At 35.4% G+C, this 16,466-nt stretch overlaps 1 protein-coding gene across 5 annotated transcripts in view; it reads left to right on the plus strand.

Annotated features, from left to right (window-relative positions):
- Positions 1 to 16,466, plus strand: part of PPP1R12A (protein phosphatase 1 regulatory subunit 12A) — a 160,998-nt gene that overhangs the window by 120,182 nt on the left and 24,350 nt on the right. For 2 of the 5 annotated variants that reach the window (XM_043447134.1, XM_043447132.1), the window contains exons 12-18: positions 213 to 317; positions 1,246 to 1,413; positions 1,815 to 1,991; positions 10,317 to 10,407; positions 11,469 to 11,663; positions 11,903 to 12,071; positions 13,861 to 13,982. In XM_043447134.1, the coding sequence (XP_043303069.1) occupies positions 213 to 317; positions 1,246 to 1,413; positions 1,815 to 1,991; positions 10,317 to 10,407; positions 11,469 to 11,663; positions 11,903 to 12,071; positions 13,861 to 13,982 (1,027 nt within the window). The remainder of the gene's footprint in view (positions 1 to 212; positions 318 to 1,245; positions 1,414 to 1,814; positions 1,992 to 10,316; positions 10,408 to 11,468; positions 11,664 to 11,902; positions 12,072 to 13,860; positions 13,983 to 16,466) is intronic. The other 3 variants (XM_043447133.1, XM_043447136.1, XM_043447135.1) reach the window with 3 other exon arrangements.

The raw sequence follows: 16,466 nt of genomic DNA on the forward strand, positions 1-16,466 counted from the left end.
TGTTTCCCCTCATAGGTAGAATTATTCCTTAGGTATAGAATCTTAGAACTGGAATCTTAGTGAATTGCTTTCATTTCTTAACAAATATTCCAAAGTGTTTTTCTAAGGGAGTTGACTAGTTTTTACTTCTACTGTGTTTATTAATGTGCAGCTTCTTTAACTCTATTTTAAAATTATCTGCCAGAATCTGAAGGATTTTTTTTTTTTCACAGAGATTCTTCAAGTTTGCGAACAAGTAGTTCATATACAAGAAGAAAATGGGAAGATGATCTTAAAAAGAATAGCTCCATTAATGAAGGATCAACTTATCATAAAAGGTAATAATATAATTCTTAAGTAACGTTCATGTATTCTTTTATTAAAATATGAGGCAGTTTGTTTGGGGCTCTCAGTTTAATATTAAAAATGTGCTTTTATATATTTTTTGTTGTTTAAATAAAACTTTCATTTAAAGACACAGAATATATATTTAACAACAGGTTGAAAGTTTGCTCCTAAAGACACAGAATATATATTTAACAACAGGTTGAAAGTTTGCTCCTACTTATGCCTTCCTATTATGTATTTTTAAATTAAATATTTTGAAGTATCTTTTAGATTATATTGAAAAGGAACTCTGTATATAATTACATATAAGTCGATTAAGTAATTGACTGGAGCATTTGGAATAGTCAGTAACTTGGTTTATCTCATTTGGTGACTTGAAAAGTTTTTATTTGTGTTACAACTCAGAGTAGTAGAAATGCCTTGAATTGGAATGTTGGTAATATCATATTGGAGAGGGAGTAGAAGATCTATGCATTATTTTTTCTGCTGAGAGCGATCAAAAAGACTAAAAGATCGACAGATATAATATAGGCATGGGTCACTCCTAAGGCTGTGATCCATTGCCGAAACATTTTTTTTCAAAAATGTTAGTCTTAACTTCCCCTGAGTAAAACCAAAGTGTTTTTCCAGGCAAGTCCATATGACATAGAACTGTTCCAGAAACGGAAGCTGTCAGATCATCTTTAAATCTTGTTGGTGGGTGGGGGTTTAGTAAAAGGATACACTACCAAATTAGTAAAATCATTTAGACTCTAGCAAGTTGTAGGTGCAACTCTTGGTGCTGGAGCCGGTGGTGTATTTAGGAACACAGTTTTTAAGATTTTTTTTCCTAGCCTTGTGAATCTGTATAATGTATAGGCATTGACTATAGAATACACCTACAGACACATCCTATATAGATATGACTCTTTCCTTTAGTTGCTCCTTTGGTAGAAGACAAGATGATTTGATTAGTTCTAGTGTTCCAAGCACCACATCAACACCAACAGTTACCTCTGCAGCTGGGCTTCAGAAAAGCCTGCTTTCCAGCACAAGCACTACTACAAAGATCACAGCGGGTTCCCCCTCAGCAGGCACACCAAGCAGGTGAGTCACAGATACGTGTTGTATTCAGGCCTCCTGTGTGCTTACGTATGTGCATGCATTTTTGTGTAGAAGATTGTGGGGCTCTGGATTTTTTCATTGACCTGGTTAAAATTATTTACAACCAAAAATTGATTCCAAAAGAGGCAATTATATGTCTGGGGAAAAAAGTTAAGTTCCTGACTTAAGAACTTTTCCTTGAATTAAGCTTCTTAAAATGTAAATTTCTCTCTGACAGCTCTGGGCGAACTTTTTGGTTCATGGTTGAACAATGTCTCACGTTGTGTGTTTGTTTTTCTTTAAAATCCATCCCTGTAGTCACATGTTTTCAGCTGCTAGAAAGTGCTTTCATTGTTTAGCTGTTTTCCTTTTCTCTTTTTGTGTTGCTGCTTATGATGCTATAGTACCTCAAATCGTTTGTGGGCTGAGGATAGTACTGACAAGGAAAAGGACAGTGTTCCTACGGCAGTGACCATTCCTGTTGCTCCAACTGCTGTTAACGCTGCAGCCTCTACCACAGCCCTGACCACAACTACTGCTGGCACTGTCTCCTCCACTGCAGAGGTCAGGGAGAGACGCAGGTGTGTACAGGTCCTAATAGCGCTGCTGATGTATCTTGCCCAATGATGTAAGTTGTCTGTTTTGTTCTGTTTTTTAATCTTGGGAAGTTGGTGTCCATCTCTTCAGCAGGTTAATACAATGAGATAACCTATGTCAGCTCAGAACTCTGTAAATTGATATAATTAGCAATTATTAGCATTTAGGCTTGGTAACCCACCTCTGACAGTTCTTGTTTAAAGGCACTGAGCCAGACAGTTATCTTACTTAGCCTTCTTAGTTTTAATGGTTGTTGGAATTCAAAACATTTTTGTAGTGAAGATCTAAACACGTACTCTAAACACATATCAAGCAAATCATACTCATGGAAAAGTAGATGTAACATGAAAAAGACAAGTTTTTTATTCTTCTCATTGTTTCCCCCTTCTGCTTCATTGTTAAGAAATTTGATGCTTAACAGGTTCCTTTTTGTTGTTATATTTGAGAATTTCATTTTAAAATTCCCTTCTTGAAAAAAATAAAAAAATTTTTAAAATAAAATTCCCTTGTTGAAGAATGGCTTCTTAGGCATCTGTGTAAGCCAAATAATTTTACATATGTTTAATACATTCACTTAGTTTAAATTCTGGTATTTAAAAATAGAAGACACTTGTTAAATTTTTTAGAGTCTGTGAATTTATTTCGGGTGCTAAAACATACTTAGAGCACTGCGCTCTTCTTCCTGTTGCAGCCAGTTGGTATGGAATCATAGATGTGGAAAGGAACTTACTATTATCTTTTATGATATCCTTTACAGAAGAAAACTGAGTCCCAGCAATATTAAGTGACTTTTCCACTTTGATATGATTAGTGTGAGAGCTAAGGCTAGGCCCAAGATTACAGGAGAATCAGTGCAGGGAGTTCTTTCTGTCTGCTATATTGCTCATTGTCCCGAGCTTTGAATTTGGTTTTACCTCTTGGGAAAGCATATTTTAGGAAACTAAATGTAACCTCTTTAAATATTTTATTCTTTCAGAATTAACCACATAACTGATATTTTCTGTAACTAAAATACCAACCAGATTAATCTGGTTTTCTTTCTGGTACATAGTATTCATATATAGACAGTCTTATATATCTTTTGTCTCTGATGCCTAGCAAAATGCATGGTGTGCTGTAAAAGCAGTAGCATCTTTACAGTAAATTTGTGGTGATTATATGGAAAGTAACAAAATGTTAATGTTAAAAAAATGTTAAAAAATGTTTTAAAAATGTTAAAAAAATGAAAACTTTTTTAGATTAAAAAATTTTTCTTTTCTGTCATTGCATCTTTAGTTTCTGTCAATATATTTATATTTCATTTCTATTTTTATGGTGAAATTTAATGATACTTCGGGGCTTCCCTGGTAGCTCAGGCGGCAAAGTGTCTGCCTGCAATGCAGGAGACCCGGGTTCAATCCCTGGGTCTGGAAGATCCCCTGGAGAAGGAAATGGCAGCCCACTCCAGTACTCTTGCCTGGAGAGCCCTACAGGCACTTAGCACTTGTGATTTGAATACCAGTACAGGTCACATCACATTTTAATCACATTTTAATTACGCTTGCTTGGTTCTTCTCTGAGTTTTGTAAATTTTAGGTTTGGGGGTGTTTTCAGTGAGAGCACATAGTCACAGAAACTAGAGGATCATAGGCATTCATTCTCTTCTAGTGAAAATAAATTTAAAGGCTTTGCTTTTTTGGAAGGTAGTTAAAGGGGAAAAGGCTTGAGAATTCTTGATTTTTTTTACTCCTTGTCTGCCTTAATCCTAAAATAAGAGTTCTCTGTGGGTCAGAATTTCTTCTTCTGTAAAATCAGGTATTTAATTTACAATTTTTAACTTCTAGAATCCTTTCTATTTCTAGCATCCCATACTTTAAAATTTTTTTCCAGTGACAATTAAAGCCAATGACTATCTCCCAAAAATCATCAGTTGTTTCAGAACTAGTAAATTATGATTCTTAATCTCAGATTTCTTTATTTTTTTAATGTTGTTGAAAAGTATTAAGTTTCAGCCTTTCAGAATTAATCCTGTAAGATTTTAAAGATTGAGAATTAAATATTTGGCAATATTGTTAAGACACAGCAGGTCCTAATAGTGTAAGGGAAAAAAATGTCTATTGACATTTTTCCTAGTCTATATTATAGAAAATATGTCTTGTTTCAGTGATGTTTGCAGTAATATTAATGTTTGTGTTTTGTTTGATGTCAGATAGTTGTTTGCAATTTTGGCCTTGCTGTTTGTCTTCTTTTTTTTTTGGCCACTCAGCTTGTGGGATCTTAGTTCCCTGATAAGGGATTGAACCTTTGGCCCTTAGCAGTGAAAGCTCAGAGTCCTCACCACTGTACTTCCAGGGAATTCCCCTGTTTTATCTTTTAATTAAATTTTATTATTTCAAAATGTATATGGTTGAAAATTTTCCCCTGTATCATATATATGGTGATTTGGGGTTGCCATTCCCTTCTCCAGGGGATCTTCCCAACCAGGAACTGAACTCTGATCTTCTGCATTGCGGGCAGGTTTGTTACTGTCTGAGCCACCAGGGGAGCCCTGAATATTCTGTGGCTTAAAAAGATGTTAATACAGTTATGCCATTTTTATATATCCCTACATATGTACTTTTCGTTACTGTGTACACTATTAAGTTCCACAGTATTGAGTTTTCCTGGTTTTATTGATCAGGTTTAGGTGAGAATTTTCTGTTTTCATAAAATTTCCAGTTGATTAATTGGAGGGAGGAGGCATCAGGGAGAAGAGCAGAGAAGCTTGCTTTAAATAGATGAGTTCCCTATTGGCCTAGAGGTTAGGATTCCGGACTTTCACTACCATAGCCTGGGTTCAGTCTCTGATGGAGGAACTGAGATCCCGCAAGCCTCGGGGAATAGCAAGATAGATAGACAGACAGGTGGGGCATGATGAAAAATTCTTTCGTTGTTCAAGTATTTCTAATTCTCCATAGCCTTTTCAAACTGCAAAATACTACCTTACTAATAACTTCATATGTGTAGTATGAATTCCCATGGTTTCGTATAACTACTCATTTTTACCATTTTCCCTTGACTCAGCCAGCTCCCATTTGACCACTTATCTTCCCTCTGGAAGGAAAAATGCTGAGTGAGAAGCAAGGGTTGGTATTGCTTTTTAGAGATGTAATTTGGTTGACTAACCAAAATATAAATTTTATTGAAACAAACCAAAAAAAGGTGTTAGTTGCTCTGTCGTGTCTGACTCTCTACAACCCCATGATCCCTCTGTCCATGGAATTCTCCAGGCAAGGATACTGGAGTGTGTAGTCATTACCTTCTCTAGGGGAGCTTCCCATTATAAATAAATATAAATGTTTCAGCCAGTAAATGTTAGGGAAAGAAATAATATACAGAATAATTGCTTTTACTGGGGGAAAAGTCCTTAAATTAGGAATAACCTTTGGATTGTTCAGAAAATAGTGGGCAGTCTAAGACTAGTAAGTAAAATTACACACCCTGTGTAGTTACAAGGAAGAAATCCAGTATGACAGTATGATACAGTAATGTTTAAGGCAGCAATGAAATTTGGTATATTGGGCCATCTTTTTTGATGACTAGCTCTTTGGAATTAAAAACATACTAAAAACATGAATTTTCTGTCTTCTCTATGTTCTATTCTTAGAGGTCTGCTCTGTATAGACAGCTCAAGGAAGGAGAAAGGAACTAAACATCAGATGGGGACTATCAAATGTATAGGAAATATGCATTACAAATTGATAGGCTAGGTTTTTATGCTAATTTAGGGCAAATGTTTATATGGAAATTTTAACTGAACAGAGTTTACAAATCTTTTAGCTAGTAATTTTTATGCCCCTAACCTGCATATGATAAATAGGTTTATTAATTTTCATAGCAGTTTGAAAGTATTGAAAAAGATTCTAGGCTTCTTGGGAGAGAGTGTGATAGTTGATAGTACTGTTTTCAGTGTGGGTAAAAGGGCATGCAAATTTCCCTGTTTTAAACTAAATATGAAAAACTTTGACCATATATAGTGGAAATCAGAATTTAGCCTTTTATGTTCATTTGACTTTTCAGAGCAGCTCATAAAATGCTGAAGTAATACAAGCACCTGTATAGGCTGCTATAAACTTCTGTTTAACTAGATGTGGTATCACATATAGGTTTCATCTCTTTCTCTTATTTTTTCTCCTCATCTGGTGGAAGTACAAAAGCAATAAATTGCATAGGACCAATAGGTCCATAAATAAATTGGATGGATGAAAAAATAACCATTGAACCATGTTTTACAGGATAATATTTTACAGAGAACTTTTATACATTTAATCGATGTCAGTCATTCAGTTCAGTCGCTCAGTTGTGTCCGACTCTGTGTGACCCAATGGACTGCAGCACGCTAGGCCTCCATGTCCATCACCAACTCCCAGAGCTTACTCAAACTCATGTCCATTGAGTCGGTGATGCCATCCAACCATCTCATCCTCTGTCGTCCCCTTCTCCTACCGCCTTCAATCTTGCCCAGCATTACGGTCTTTTCGAATGAGTCAGTTCTTCGCATCAGGTGGCCAAAGTATTGGTTTCAGCTTCAGCATCAGTCCTTCCAGTGAATATTCAGGACTGATTTCCTTTAGGATGGACTGGTCTGATCTCCTTGCTGTCCAAGGGACTCTCAAGAGTCTTCTCCACACCACAGTTCAAAAGCATCAATTCGTTGATGCTCAGTTTTCTTCATAGTTCAGCTCTTACATCCATCCATGACTACTGGAAAAACCATAGCTTTGCCTAGATGGACCTTTGTTAGCAATAATGTCTCTGCTTTTTAATATGCTGTCAAGGTTGGTCATAACTTTTCTTCCAAGGTACAAGCGTCTTTTAATTTCATGGCTGCAGTCACCTTCTGCAGTGATTTTTTTGTGAGACCCCCAAAATAAGTCTGTCACTGTTTCCACTATTTCCCCATCTATTTGCCACGAAGTGATAGGACCAAATGCCATGATCTTAGTTTTCTGAATGTTGAGTTTTAAGCCAACATTTTCACTCTCCTCTCACTTTCATCAAGAGGCTCTTTAGTTCTTCTTCACTTTCTGCCATAAGGGTGCTGTCATCTGCATATCTGAGGTTATTGATATTACTCCCGGAAATCTTGATTCCAGCTTGTGCTTCATCCAGCCCAGCATGTCTCATGATGTACTCTGCATGTAAGTTAAATAAGCAGGGTGAAAATATACAGCCTTGTCGTACTCCTTTCCTGATTTAGAACCAGTCTGTTGTTAAATGTCCAGTTCTAACTGTTGCTTCCTGACCTGCATACAGATTTCTCAAAAGGCAGGTAAGGTGGTCTGGTATTCCCGTCTCTTTCAGAATTTTCCACAGTTTATTGTGATCTGCACAGTCAAAGGCTTTGGCCTAGTCAATAAAGCAGAAGTAGATGTTTTTCTAGAGCTCTCTTGCTTTTTTGATGATCCAACGGATGTTGGCAATTTGATCTCTGGTTCCTCTGCCTTTTCTACGTCCAGCTTGAACATCTGGCAGTTCACGGTTTATGTACTGTTGAAGCCTGGCTTGGAGGATTTTGAGCATTTCTTTGCTAGTGTGTGAGATGAGTGCAGTTGTGCGGTCGTTTGAGCATTCTTTGAATTGCCTTTCTGTGAGTTTGAAATGAAAACTGACCTTTTCCAGTCCTGTGGCCACTGCTGAGTTTTCCAAATTTGCTGGCATGTTGAGTGCAGCACTTTCACAGCATCATCTTTCAGGATTTGAAATAGCTCAACTGGAATTCCATCACATCCACTAGCTTTGTTCATAGTGATGCTTCCTAAGGCCCACTTGACTTCACATTCCAGGATATCTGGCTCTAGGTTGAGTGATCACACCTTCGTGAATATCTAGGTCGTGAAGGTCTTTTTTTGCATAGTTCTTCTGTGTATTCTTGCCACCTCTCTTAATATCTTTGACTTCTGTTAGGTCCATACCATTTCTGTCCTTTATTGAGCCCATCTTTGCATGAAATGTTCCCTTGGTGTCTTTAATTTTCTTGAAGAGATCTCTGGTCTTTCCCATTCTATTGTTTTCCTCTATTTCTTTGCATTGATTGCTGAGGAAGGCTTTCTTATCTCTCCTTGCTATTCTTTGGAATTCTGCATTCAAATGGATATATCTTTCCTTTCTCCTTTGCTTTTTGCTTCTCTTCTTTTCACAGCTATTTGTAAGACCTCCTCAGACAGCCATTTTGCTTTTTTGCACTTCTTTTTCTTGGGGATGGTCTTGATCCCGGTCTCCTGTACAATGTCACGAACGTCTGTCCATAGTTCATCATTCACTCTGTCTATCAGATCTAGCCCCTTAAATCTGTTTCTCACTTCCACTGTATAGTCATAAGGGATTCGATTTTGGTCATACCTGAATGGTCTAGTGGTTTTACCCACTTTCTTCAACTTAAGTCTGAATTTGGCAATAAGGAGTTCATGATCTGAGTCACAGTCAGCTCCCAGTCTTGTTTTTGCTGACTGTATAGAGCTTCTCCATCTTTGGCTGCAAAGAATATAATCAGTCTGATTTTGGTGTTGACCATGTGGTGATGTCCATGTGTAGAGTCTTCTCTTGTGTTGTTGGAAGAGGGTGTTTGCTGTGACCAGTGTGTTCTCTTGGCAAAACTATATTAGCCTTTGCCCTCCTCCATTCCGTACTCCAAGGCCAAATTTTTCTGTTACTCCAGGTGTTTCTTGACTTCCTACTTTTGCATTCCAGTCCCCCATAATGAAAGGACATCTTTTTTGGGTGTGAGTTCTAAAAGGTCTTGTAGGTCTTCATAGGACTGTTCAACTGCAGCTTCTGCAGTGTTACTTGTCGGGGCATAGGCTTGGATTACCGAACTCTGGGAAACGAACAGAGATCATTCTGTCATTTTTGAGATTGCATCCAAGTACTGCATTTCAGACTGTTTTGTTGACTATGATGACTACTCCATTTCTTCTAAGGAACTCCTGCCCACAGTCGTAAATATAATGGTCATCTGAGTTAAATTCACCCATTCCAGTCCATCTTAGTTCGCTGATTCCTAGAATGTCAACGTTCACTCTTGCCATCTCCTGTTTGACCACTTCCAATTTGCCTTGATTCATGGACCTAACATCCCAGGTTCCTATGCAATATTGCTCTTTACAGCATCAGACCTTGCTTCTGTCACCAGTCCCATCCACAACTGGGTGTTGTTTTTGCTTTGGCTCCATGCCTTCTTTCTTTCTGGAGTTATTTCTCCACTGATCTCCAGTAGCATACTGGGCACCTACCAACCTGGGGAGTTCATCTTTCAGTGTCCTATCTTTTTGCCTTTTCATACTGTTCATGGGGTTCTCAAGGCAAGAATACTGAAGTGGTTTGCCATTCCCTTCTCCAGTGGACCACTCTCCACCATGTCCCGTCTGTCTTGGGGGTCCCCACACGGCATGGCTTAGTTTCATTGAGTTAGACAAGCTGTGTTCCGTCTGATCAGATTGGCTAGTTGTCTGTGATTGTGGTTTCAGTGTATCTGCCCTTTGACGCCCTCTCTCAGCACGTGCCGTCTTACTTGGGTTTCTCTTAGCTTGGACGTGGGATATCTCTTCACGGCTGCTCCAACAAAGCGCAGCCGCTGCTCCTTGCCTTCGACGAGCGGTAGCTCCTCTTGGCGACCTTGGACGAGGGTCAGCTTCTCTTGGCCGCTCCTGTGCCGTGCATCCGCCACTCCTAGGCTTAGATTTAAAATATAAAATCTAGTGAAGATAATACCAAATGCTATATTCTGTATCAGAAAATCAGTGACCCAAGAGTAATATGCTGATTTTAAAGGAGTTCATGTATAACAGCACTTGAATTTTTAGATGACTCTAAGTATGAGCAAAAGTATGATGACTGCCAAAAATATTTTTAGTAAATGCAGGATGACAGAAGTGCAGGGAGTCGTGCTTCTTCACTAGTCATCTCATATCCTAAAAACTGTATTCAGTCCTAATGATTTTACCATAAAAAAACATTGACAGTCTAGAGTTTAGCCATATAACTTCACATATTATCTAGGATGATGTTGCAGGGACTCAAGAAAGGAGCTAAGAGTAATGATACTACACGTTTGGAAAAACAAAACTGGATAGGAAAAACTTTTAAAAATATATGTTAATATGAGTAGTTCCAGTTTAAAAAACCATCAAACTGCGTTGTTGAATATCAGAATGGGTCTAACCGTTTTCTGATGACTCTTTCTTAAAATCCCTTAAAATGCTGAACTTAAAAGTTTCATTTATGTACATTCATGTGTGGTTACATTCATAGGTAATGTATTTCCAGCTGATGATTTTTATTTATTACTGTAGATCATACCTCACTCCTGTTAGAGATGAAGAGTCTGAATCCCAAAGAAAAGCAAGATCTAGACAAGCAAGACAGTCTAGAAGATCAACACAGGTATATTTAATGTGTGTAATATATAAAAGTTCAGAATTATGTTTCCCCTTTTCACATTTCTGTGAAAATATTGATCTCAGTAAATATAATGAATGAATCTTAAAATATAAAAGTTGCTTTAGTAATCCTACTGTAGCCTTTTAAATATAGCTATGGTGTTAATATTACATTTTATCTAATTACATTTCATCTAATATTACATATGGCTATTACTGTTAAGGCATGTTTTGTATGTCTTTGTATATTTCTTTGAGTATTTATGTTTCTATTCCTAATATAGTGTCTGATTCAAGAGTATTTGATAAGTGTTAAAAATGAATCATATATGATGTCTCATAATTATTAAATAATTCTGAGTATTTGGAAGGGGTGGGAAATAAGCATTTTATGTTAGTTGTTTCAAAAAGCTAATGTGCAAGTATGAGGAAAATGTCAACTCCAGCTAATTATCATCTTCTTACCTCCTTGCCATTCTGATTCTGTCTCTTATATCTCTTTCTGTCTTCCCTTTCCCGCAGTTCAGGGGCTCCAGAGTCCAGATAAACTATTAGATCCTTACCATTACTTACATTTCAAGTTACACTATGTATTTGGTAGGATCTTAACTTTTTTTTGTTTTTAACATGTTTTTTCTGTCTTGTACCTTTACATCTTGAAATTCAATCTATCCTTTTGGGGACTTAACCTTCAAAAATTACCACTTTACTGAAATCTTCTCTTTGTGCATCTGTGTATATAAAAACTCATAAATACATGTAACATTAATATATAAATAGTGTATATATTTGCTTTTCCTTCTTTCTTTGAACTTCTGACGAATATATATATTCATACGGTCAGTTCCTGTGCTATTTTGTTAATTTCTTTAATATAGAGACAATTTCTTGCATGTATTTTCTTTGCCAGTACATATTACTGTGCTTGCTTATGATGATTCTTCATAGAATGAATATGACTTGCTAAGTAGAAATTCTGTTTAAATTTGCAGACCAGTTCTAAACATGCATATTTGACTTCTAATACATTCATATTTAATTTAATACACCTTTTTTTGTGTGCAGGGGGTAACATTGACTGATCTTCAGGAAGCTGAAAAAACAATAGGGAGGAGTCGTTCCACCCGAACCAGAGAACAAGAAAATGAAGACAAAGAGGAAAAAGAGAAACAGGATAAAGAGAAGCAGGAAGAAAAGAAGGAGTCAGAAACATCTAGAGAAGATGAGTACAAACAAAAGTACTCCAGAACGTATGATGAGGTAATGATATACCAGCAGCTCGGCAGGTCACATGGCATGGGTGGTTCCTGTGATTCTCAGAATGCAGGAGATTTATTTACTAACAAACCACATACAAGTTACTCATAGGATTTTAACTGGAAGTCTTAATTATTTTGACATGAGTAGAACATTACTTTTCCTTTAAAATGAACTTAAATATTTTATGTTTTTATCTGTGTGTAATATTCCGAATGGGTGTTAATTTTCACGTTTCACAGACTTATCAACGCTACAGACCAGTATCAACTTCAAGTTCAACCACTCCCTCCTCTTTACTTTCTACAATGAGCAGTTCACTTTATGCTTCAAGTCAGTTAAACAGGCCAAATAGTCTTGTAGGTATAACTTCTGCCTACTCCAGAGGATTAACAAAGGAAAATGAAAGAGGTAAGAACGAAAATTTGAAAGCACTTTGTTTCCTTCAGATAATTCTTTGAGTTGGTTTTTCCTAATTAATATAGTTTAACAGAAAAGAGCCAACATCCTAAAGTGGGACTCAGTTCTACCTAACCAGAGAGAATATGATGGTTGAGAATGAGAAAAGTAGAAAATAAAAACAGAAAATTGTATGATCTGGCATTGATACATGTATCTTTATTGCCTAAGACCTCAAAAATCTTTATGTAGATCAACATAGAAAAGTTGGTATAGAAAAACTGGTGGGGTGATTATTTCTAAGAACAGTTTAGTGATGTTTCAAGTCATTTCTTGCATATTATGTAGATCATATCTTTTAACTGTTTATTGTGAAATTGTTTTAAAAATCATTTAACATATATATATAAATTCCTTGCCAAAATTATTTCTATGTTTATTTCTTGAAAAATAGGTTTCTTTTTCAGCTGTATATTGGCATGTTGATGCTAACTATTAACATTTCCGATTATTGCTTATAAACTTCTTATATAAACACTAATTAACTCCTACTTTAAGAAATGGGTGCTAAATAAAAGTATTCCAATTATAGGTATTTTATATTTTAAAAGCAAATCAGATAGTATTAGTCATGATAATATCAGTAGTCCTATAGGAGTAAGCTTCAGAAAATTAAAATTTTTTCAATTGCAAGCTGACTCTTCTTTTGTTGGTCATTGAAATATTTCAGTTCTTTAAACCTCTGAGTGTGAGGCCTGTATAATAATTATAAAAATTTTGAGCCAACATTTAAATTATGGATATTTGCATAAAAGTTCAAATTCTGTCTTCTATTAAAAAGTTGGAAGATATGGCAACACTGGATCCGAATTCTCACATCAGCAATTGATTAGAGCTGAGAAATAGCAGGCCCTTTGGAGTTGTGCCCCCCTGGTTCGACCCATTGGTTTTACCCATTTATATAACCTGGATGACCACTGTTGGTTTTGGAGTTTGAGGCCTTTGTACTAAACTAATTCTAAAAACATTAAACTCCTCTTAATACTAGAATTTTAGAGTTTCTTTTGCTGCTTTTTCTTCACAGGAGACAAGGAGCCTGCTGATGACACAGGAGCCTTTTGACAGTTATTTCTAGCATTACTTTGCTCCATATGTCTCCTTTTTAAAGCATATCCAGAGGTTCTAATAGTCTTCTTGTTTGTAAGTCTGAGGATATTTTAACTATCCCAGGAAGGGAACAAATTTGAAGACTTTACATTGATTTGTTTTTAATAAAAGATAATTTTTTCCCAGGGGGGATAAAAAGGTTTGCTCTGAGATACTAAAAGAAAATTCAGTGAATAGTGTATTTATTCTACTGCCCAGTGAGGACTGGGAATGGTAGAAGTAGAAACTGATAAATTTGTATGCCTACTAGCTGTTCCATTGTTACAAACTGTTTGGGTATGATAACTATTTTCCTGTCAGACATTAATAACTAGGGCCCCATTCTCTTGATAGGATTCATTTATTTTCTCTTCAGTAAATATTATGAAATGTGTCTTTTAAGCAAAATTTTTGTTTTAAGCACTAGAAAAATGAAGTAATTAAAATTAGTTCTTGATTTTCAAGAGTGTATCAAATGGGAGATACAGACATGTTTAAACCAAGTGTTATAGGAGCACTGAGGGGGCAAAAATTATTTCTGATTAGAGAACTTCAGAAACTTTCACAGCGGTTGACTTAGAATTGTTTTCATACTTACTTTGCAAATACTCTCAAGATGCATTGCTGCCATATGATTAATTTTCATCCTTAACAGAGGGAGAAAAGAAAGAAGAAGAAAAAGAGGGGGAAGATAAATCACAACCTAAATCAATCAGAGAACGACGGCGACCAAGAGAGAAAAGAAGATCTACAGGAGTTTCATTTTGGACACAAGATGTGAGAGTCTGTTAAAATATAACTACTTGATATATTCTTAATCTTTCTAGGAGTCTACACTAATAATTTCTTATATGCCTCAGATTATGTATTCTTTAGGTCATCACTATGTGTTTGAGCTAGTTATTTAAATCAGAAGAGCTTTTCTTTTTAAGAATAAACTACTCAGATTTCTGACATTACTTACAAGCAAGAGTACTGTCCCAGTATTGGAATAAAAAAATAATGGCTGCAATCTTATAAATATTAATTTTTTCTTCTTCATCTCTATTTGCCTTACATTATTGTTCATTTGCAGGAGAAAGAAGAACTATGGGATAACACAGTTAATGTGAAATTTATCCTATTTCAATACAACATATACTTCAGAGAGGCGAAACTAATTTAGTTTTTGGGGATTATTTTTTTAGCCTTTTCTTTTTTTCCAGAAAAAAAAAATGCAGAAACGTTCAAACATAAAGTATATCATTCCACCCCAGATATTCATTGTTAAGTTAAATCTCTACCACTTTTTCAACTCCCAATTATTTTGAAGAAAATTTTAGTAATACTATATATATAAAATTTCAGTATGAATTTTCAAGAGATAAGGACTCCTTTTTAAAATATTAAAATTTTATTTTTTAAAAGTAACCATAAATATTATCTTTTAATGAGTGATCATAATACCATGATCATGTTTATTTTAAATAAATTGACAATAAATCCTTAATATTGAATAGACAGTTTTAATGTCCTCCAGACTCATATTGCCATAAATGGTCTGTTGTAATTTTATTTTTTGCTGATTTGATTAGCATCCAAATAAGGACCATAAATTATGATTAGTTTTTTCTTTCAAGTCTCTTAAAAAATCAGTTATTCCTTCCATCTCTTTTTTTTCTTACAATTATTTTTTAATGAACTGGGTTATATTCCTGAAGTATAGTTTAATACATACATGTAGTTTTTTGTGTTTCCTATAAATTGGTAATTTGAGGTGTAGAAATGATCAGATTCTGGTTCAGTATTCTCTTGGCAGGGTGTTTTTTTCCTTTGTCAGGAAGTATGTGATGTCTGGTTGATTTTAATTGATTTCCCAGTAATATTTTAATAATAAAGCCTGTCAGTCTTAGCATCTTAGTAACTCTTACTACTTAAAAATTCTTATCTTTTTAATAACTTATATGTATTAGGTGTTTAGTAAGCAAAGCTTTTTTATACAGTATTTATTTTTCCCCAGTTTTATTTGGACTAGCTCTCCCTTCAAAACTCTACTTTCTAGAGTCATACATGTAACCAGCATTATAATGATTGTTCCTGAGATCTGTATAGGCAATAGTCATCTTTTTAATTTGACCTTGGATTGAATTGTGTTCTAATCAGCCATCAGCACAAATATCCTTTCCTTTCCATAGCCACGTGATTGAACCTGTATCAAACAGTTTACAAAAAGGGCTCTGTCAAAGAAAGGGTGGTGTATGGTTAGGCAAGTTATTATTTAGGTTTCATTTTTTTTTTCTTAGTTACCACTTTTCAAGAACTCTGAGCCTCCCCATTTTTAAAATTTTCAGTTCCTGTGTTCTTCCATGAAACAGTAATGCGTAAAGACAACCAGTTCATATTGTGGAGTTAATACATTTATATTAATAAATAATGCTAGTAGTAGCAGCATTGATTTCTCCTGTTTGCTTAGTAACTTCAAATACCATTTTTGCTAGATACCACGTGATAGGTTGTATAAAGATCCTCTATAATCCTTAGGACAATTCTGTAATGTTTTTATCCCCACTTTATGGATGAGGTAACTATGACTCAGAATTTTCTTTATTAAATTTACCCTAACTCACAGAGCTGAAAATAGCTGTACCAGCCTGAAATAGGATGATTTAGTCTTAAAGCCTGTTGTATTTTTATATTGAGCCTGAGCCAGATGCGTTGACTGTGTATTTCCCTTTTCTTTTAGCCCTTTAAGGTTTATTGAGTTTTTAAGCCTTCCGATAGAATATTCCCATTGGCTGAATATAGGCTTTTAGCCTGTGTTTTCTATTTGGTGTGCTATAAATTCCCAAGAAATTGCTAGATAGCTAAACTACCTAAACATAATAGGATTGCTATATAAATCTTACCAAGCTTATAGAATAGAGCTTTTCTTACATAAGAGAATGTTTCCTATTTTTGCTGCCTCATTATATTTGGGCAGCTAAATAGTATCTGTTTTGACTATTAAAGTACATACAATAACATCACAATATAAAATTGAGTATCATATTTTCACATTAAACCTCCAGCATCCTCATCCCCAGTATGAATGTGTTTCTTAAATCAGAATGTTAGGTGAATGGTCTTTCCTCACTATGTATGCTAACCTAATTAGATTGTACTATGCGGATAAAACAGGCTTCCTATAAATGGGGTAGAAAAATCCCCACTTAGAAACCAGGTTTCCTTTCCTGTTATGTTTTCCCAAGTCATTTTAAATTAGAAAAGCCTTAATATATTTAA

This window comes from Cervus canadensis, chromosome 25 (genome assembly GCF_019320065.1).
Source record: "Cervus canadensis isolate Bull #8, Minnesota chromosome 25, ASM1932006v1, whole genome shotgun sequence".
In the NCBI taxonomy this organism is placed as follows: Eukaryota; Metazoa; Chordata; class Mammalia; order Artiodactyla; family Cervidae; genus Cervus; species Cervus canadensis.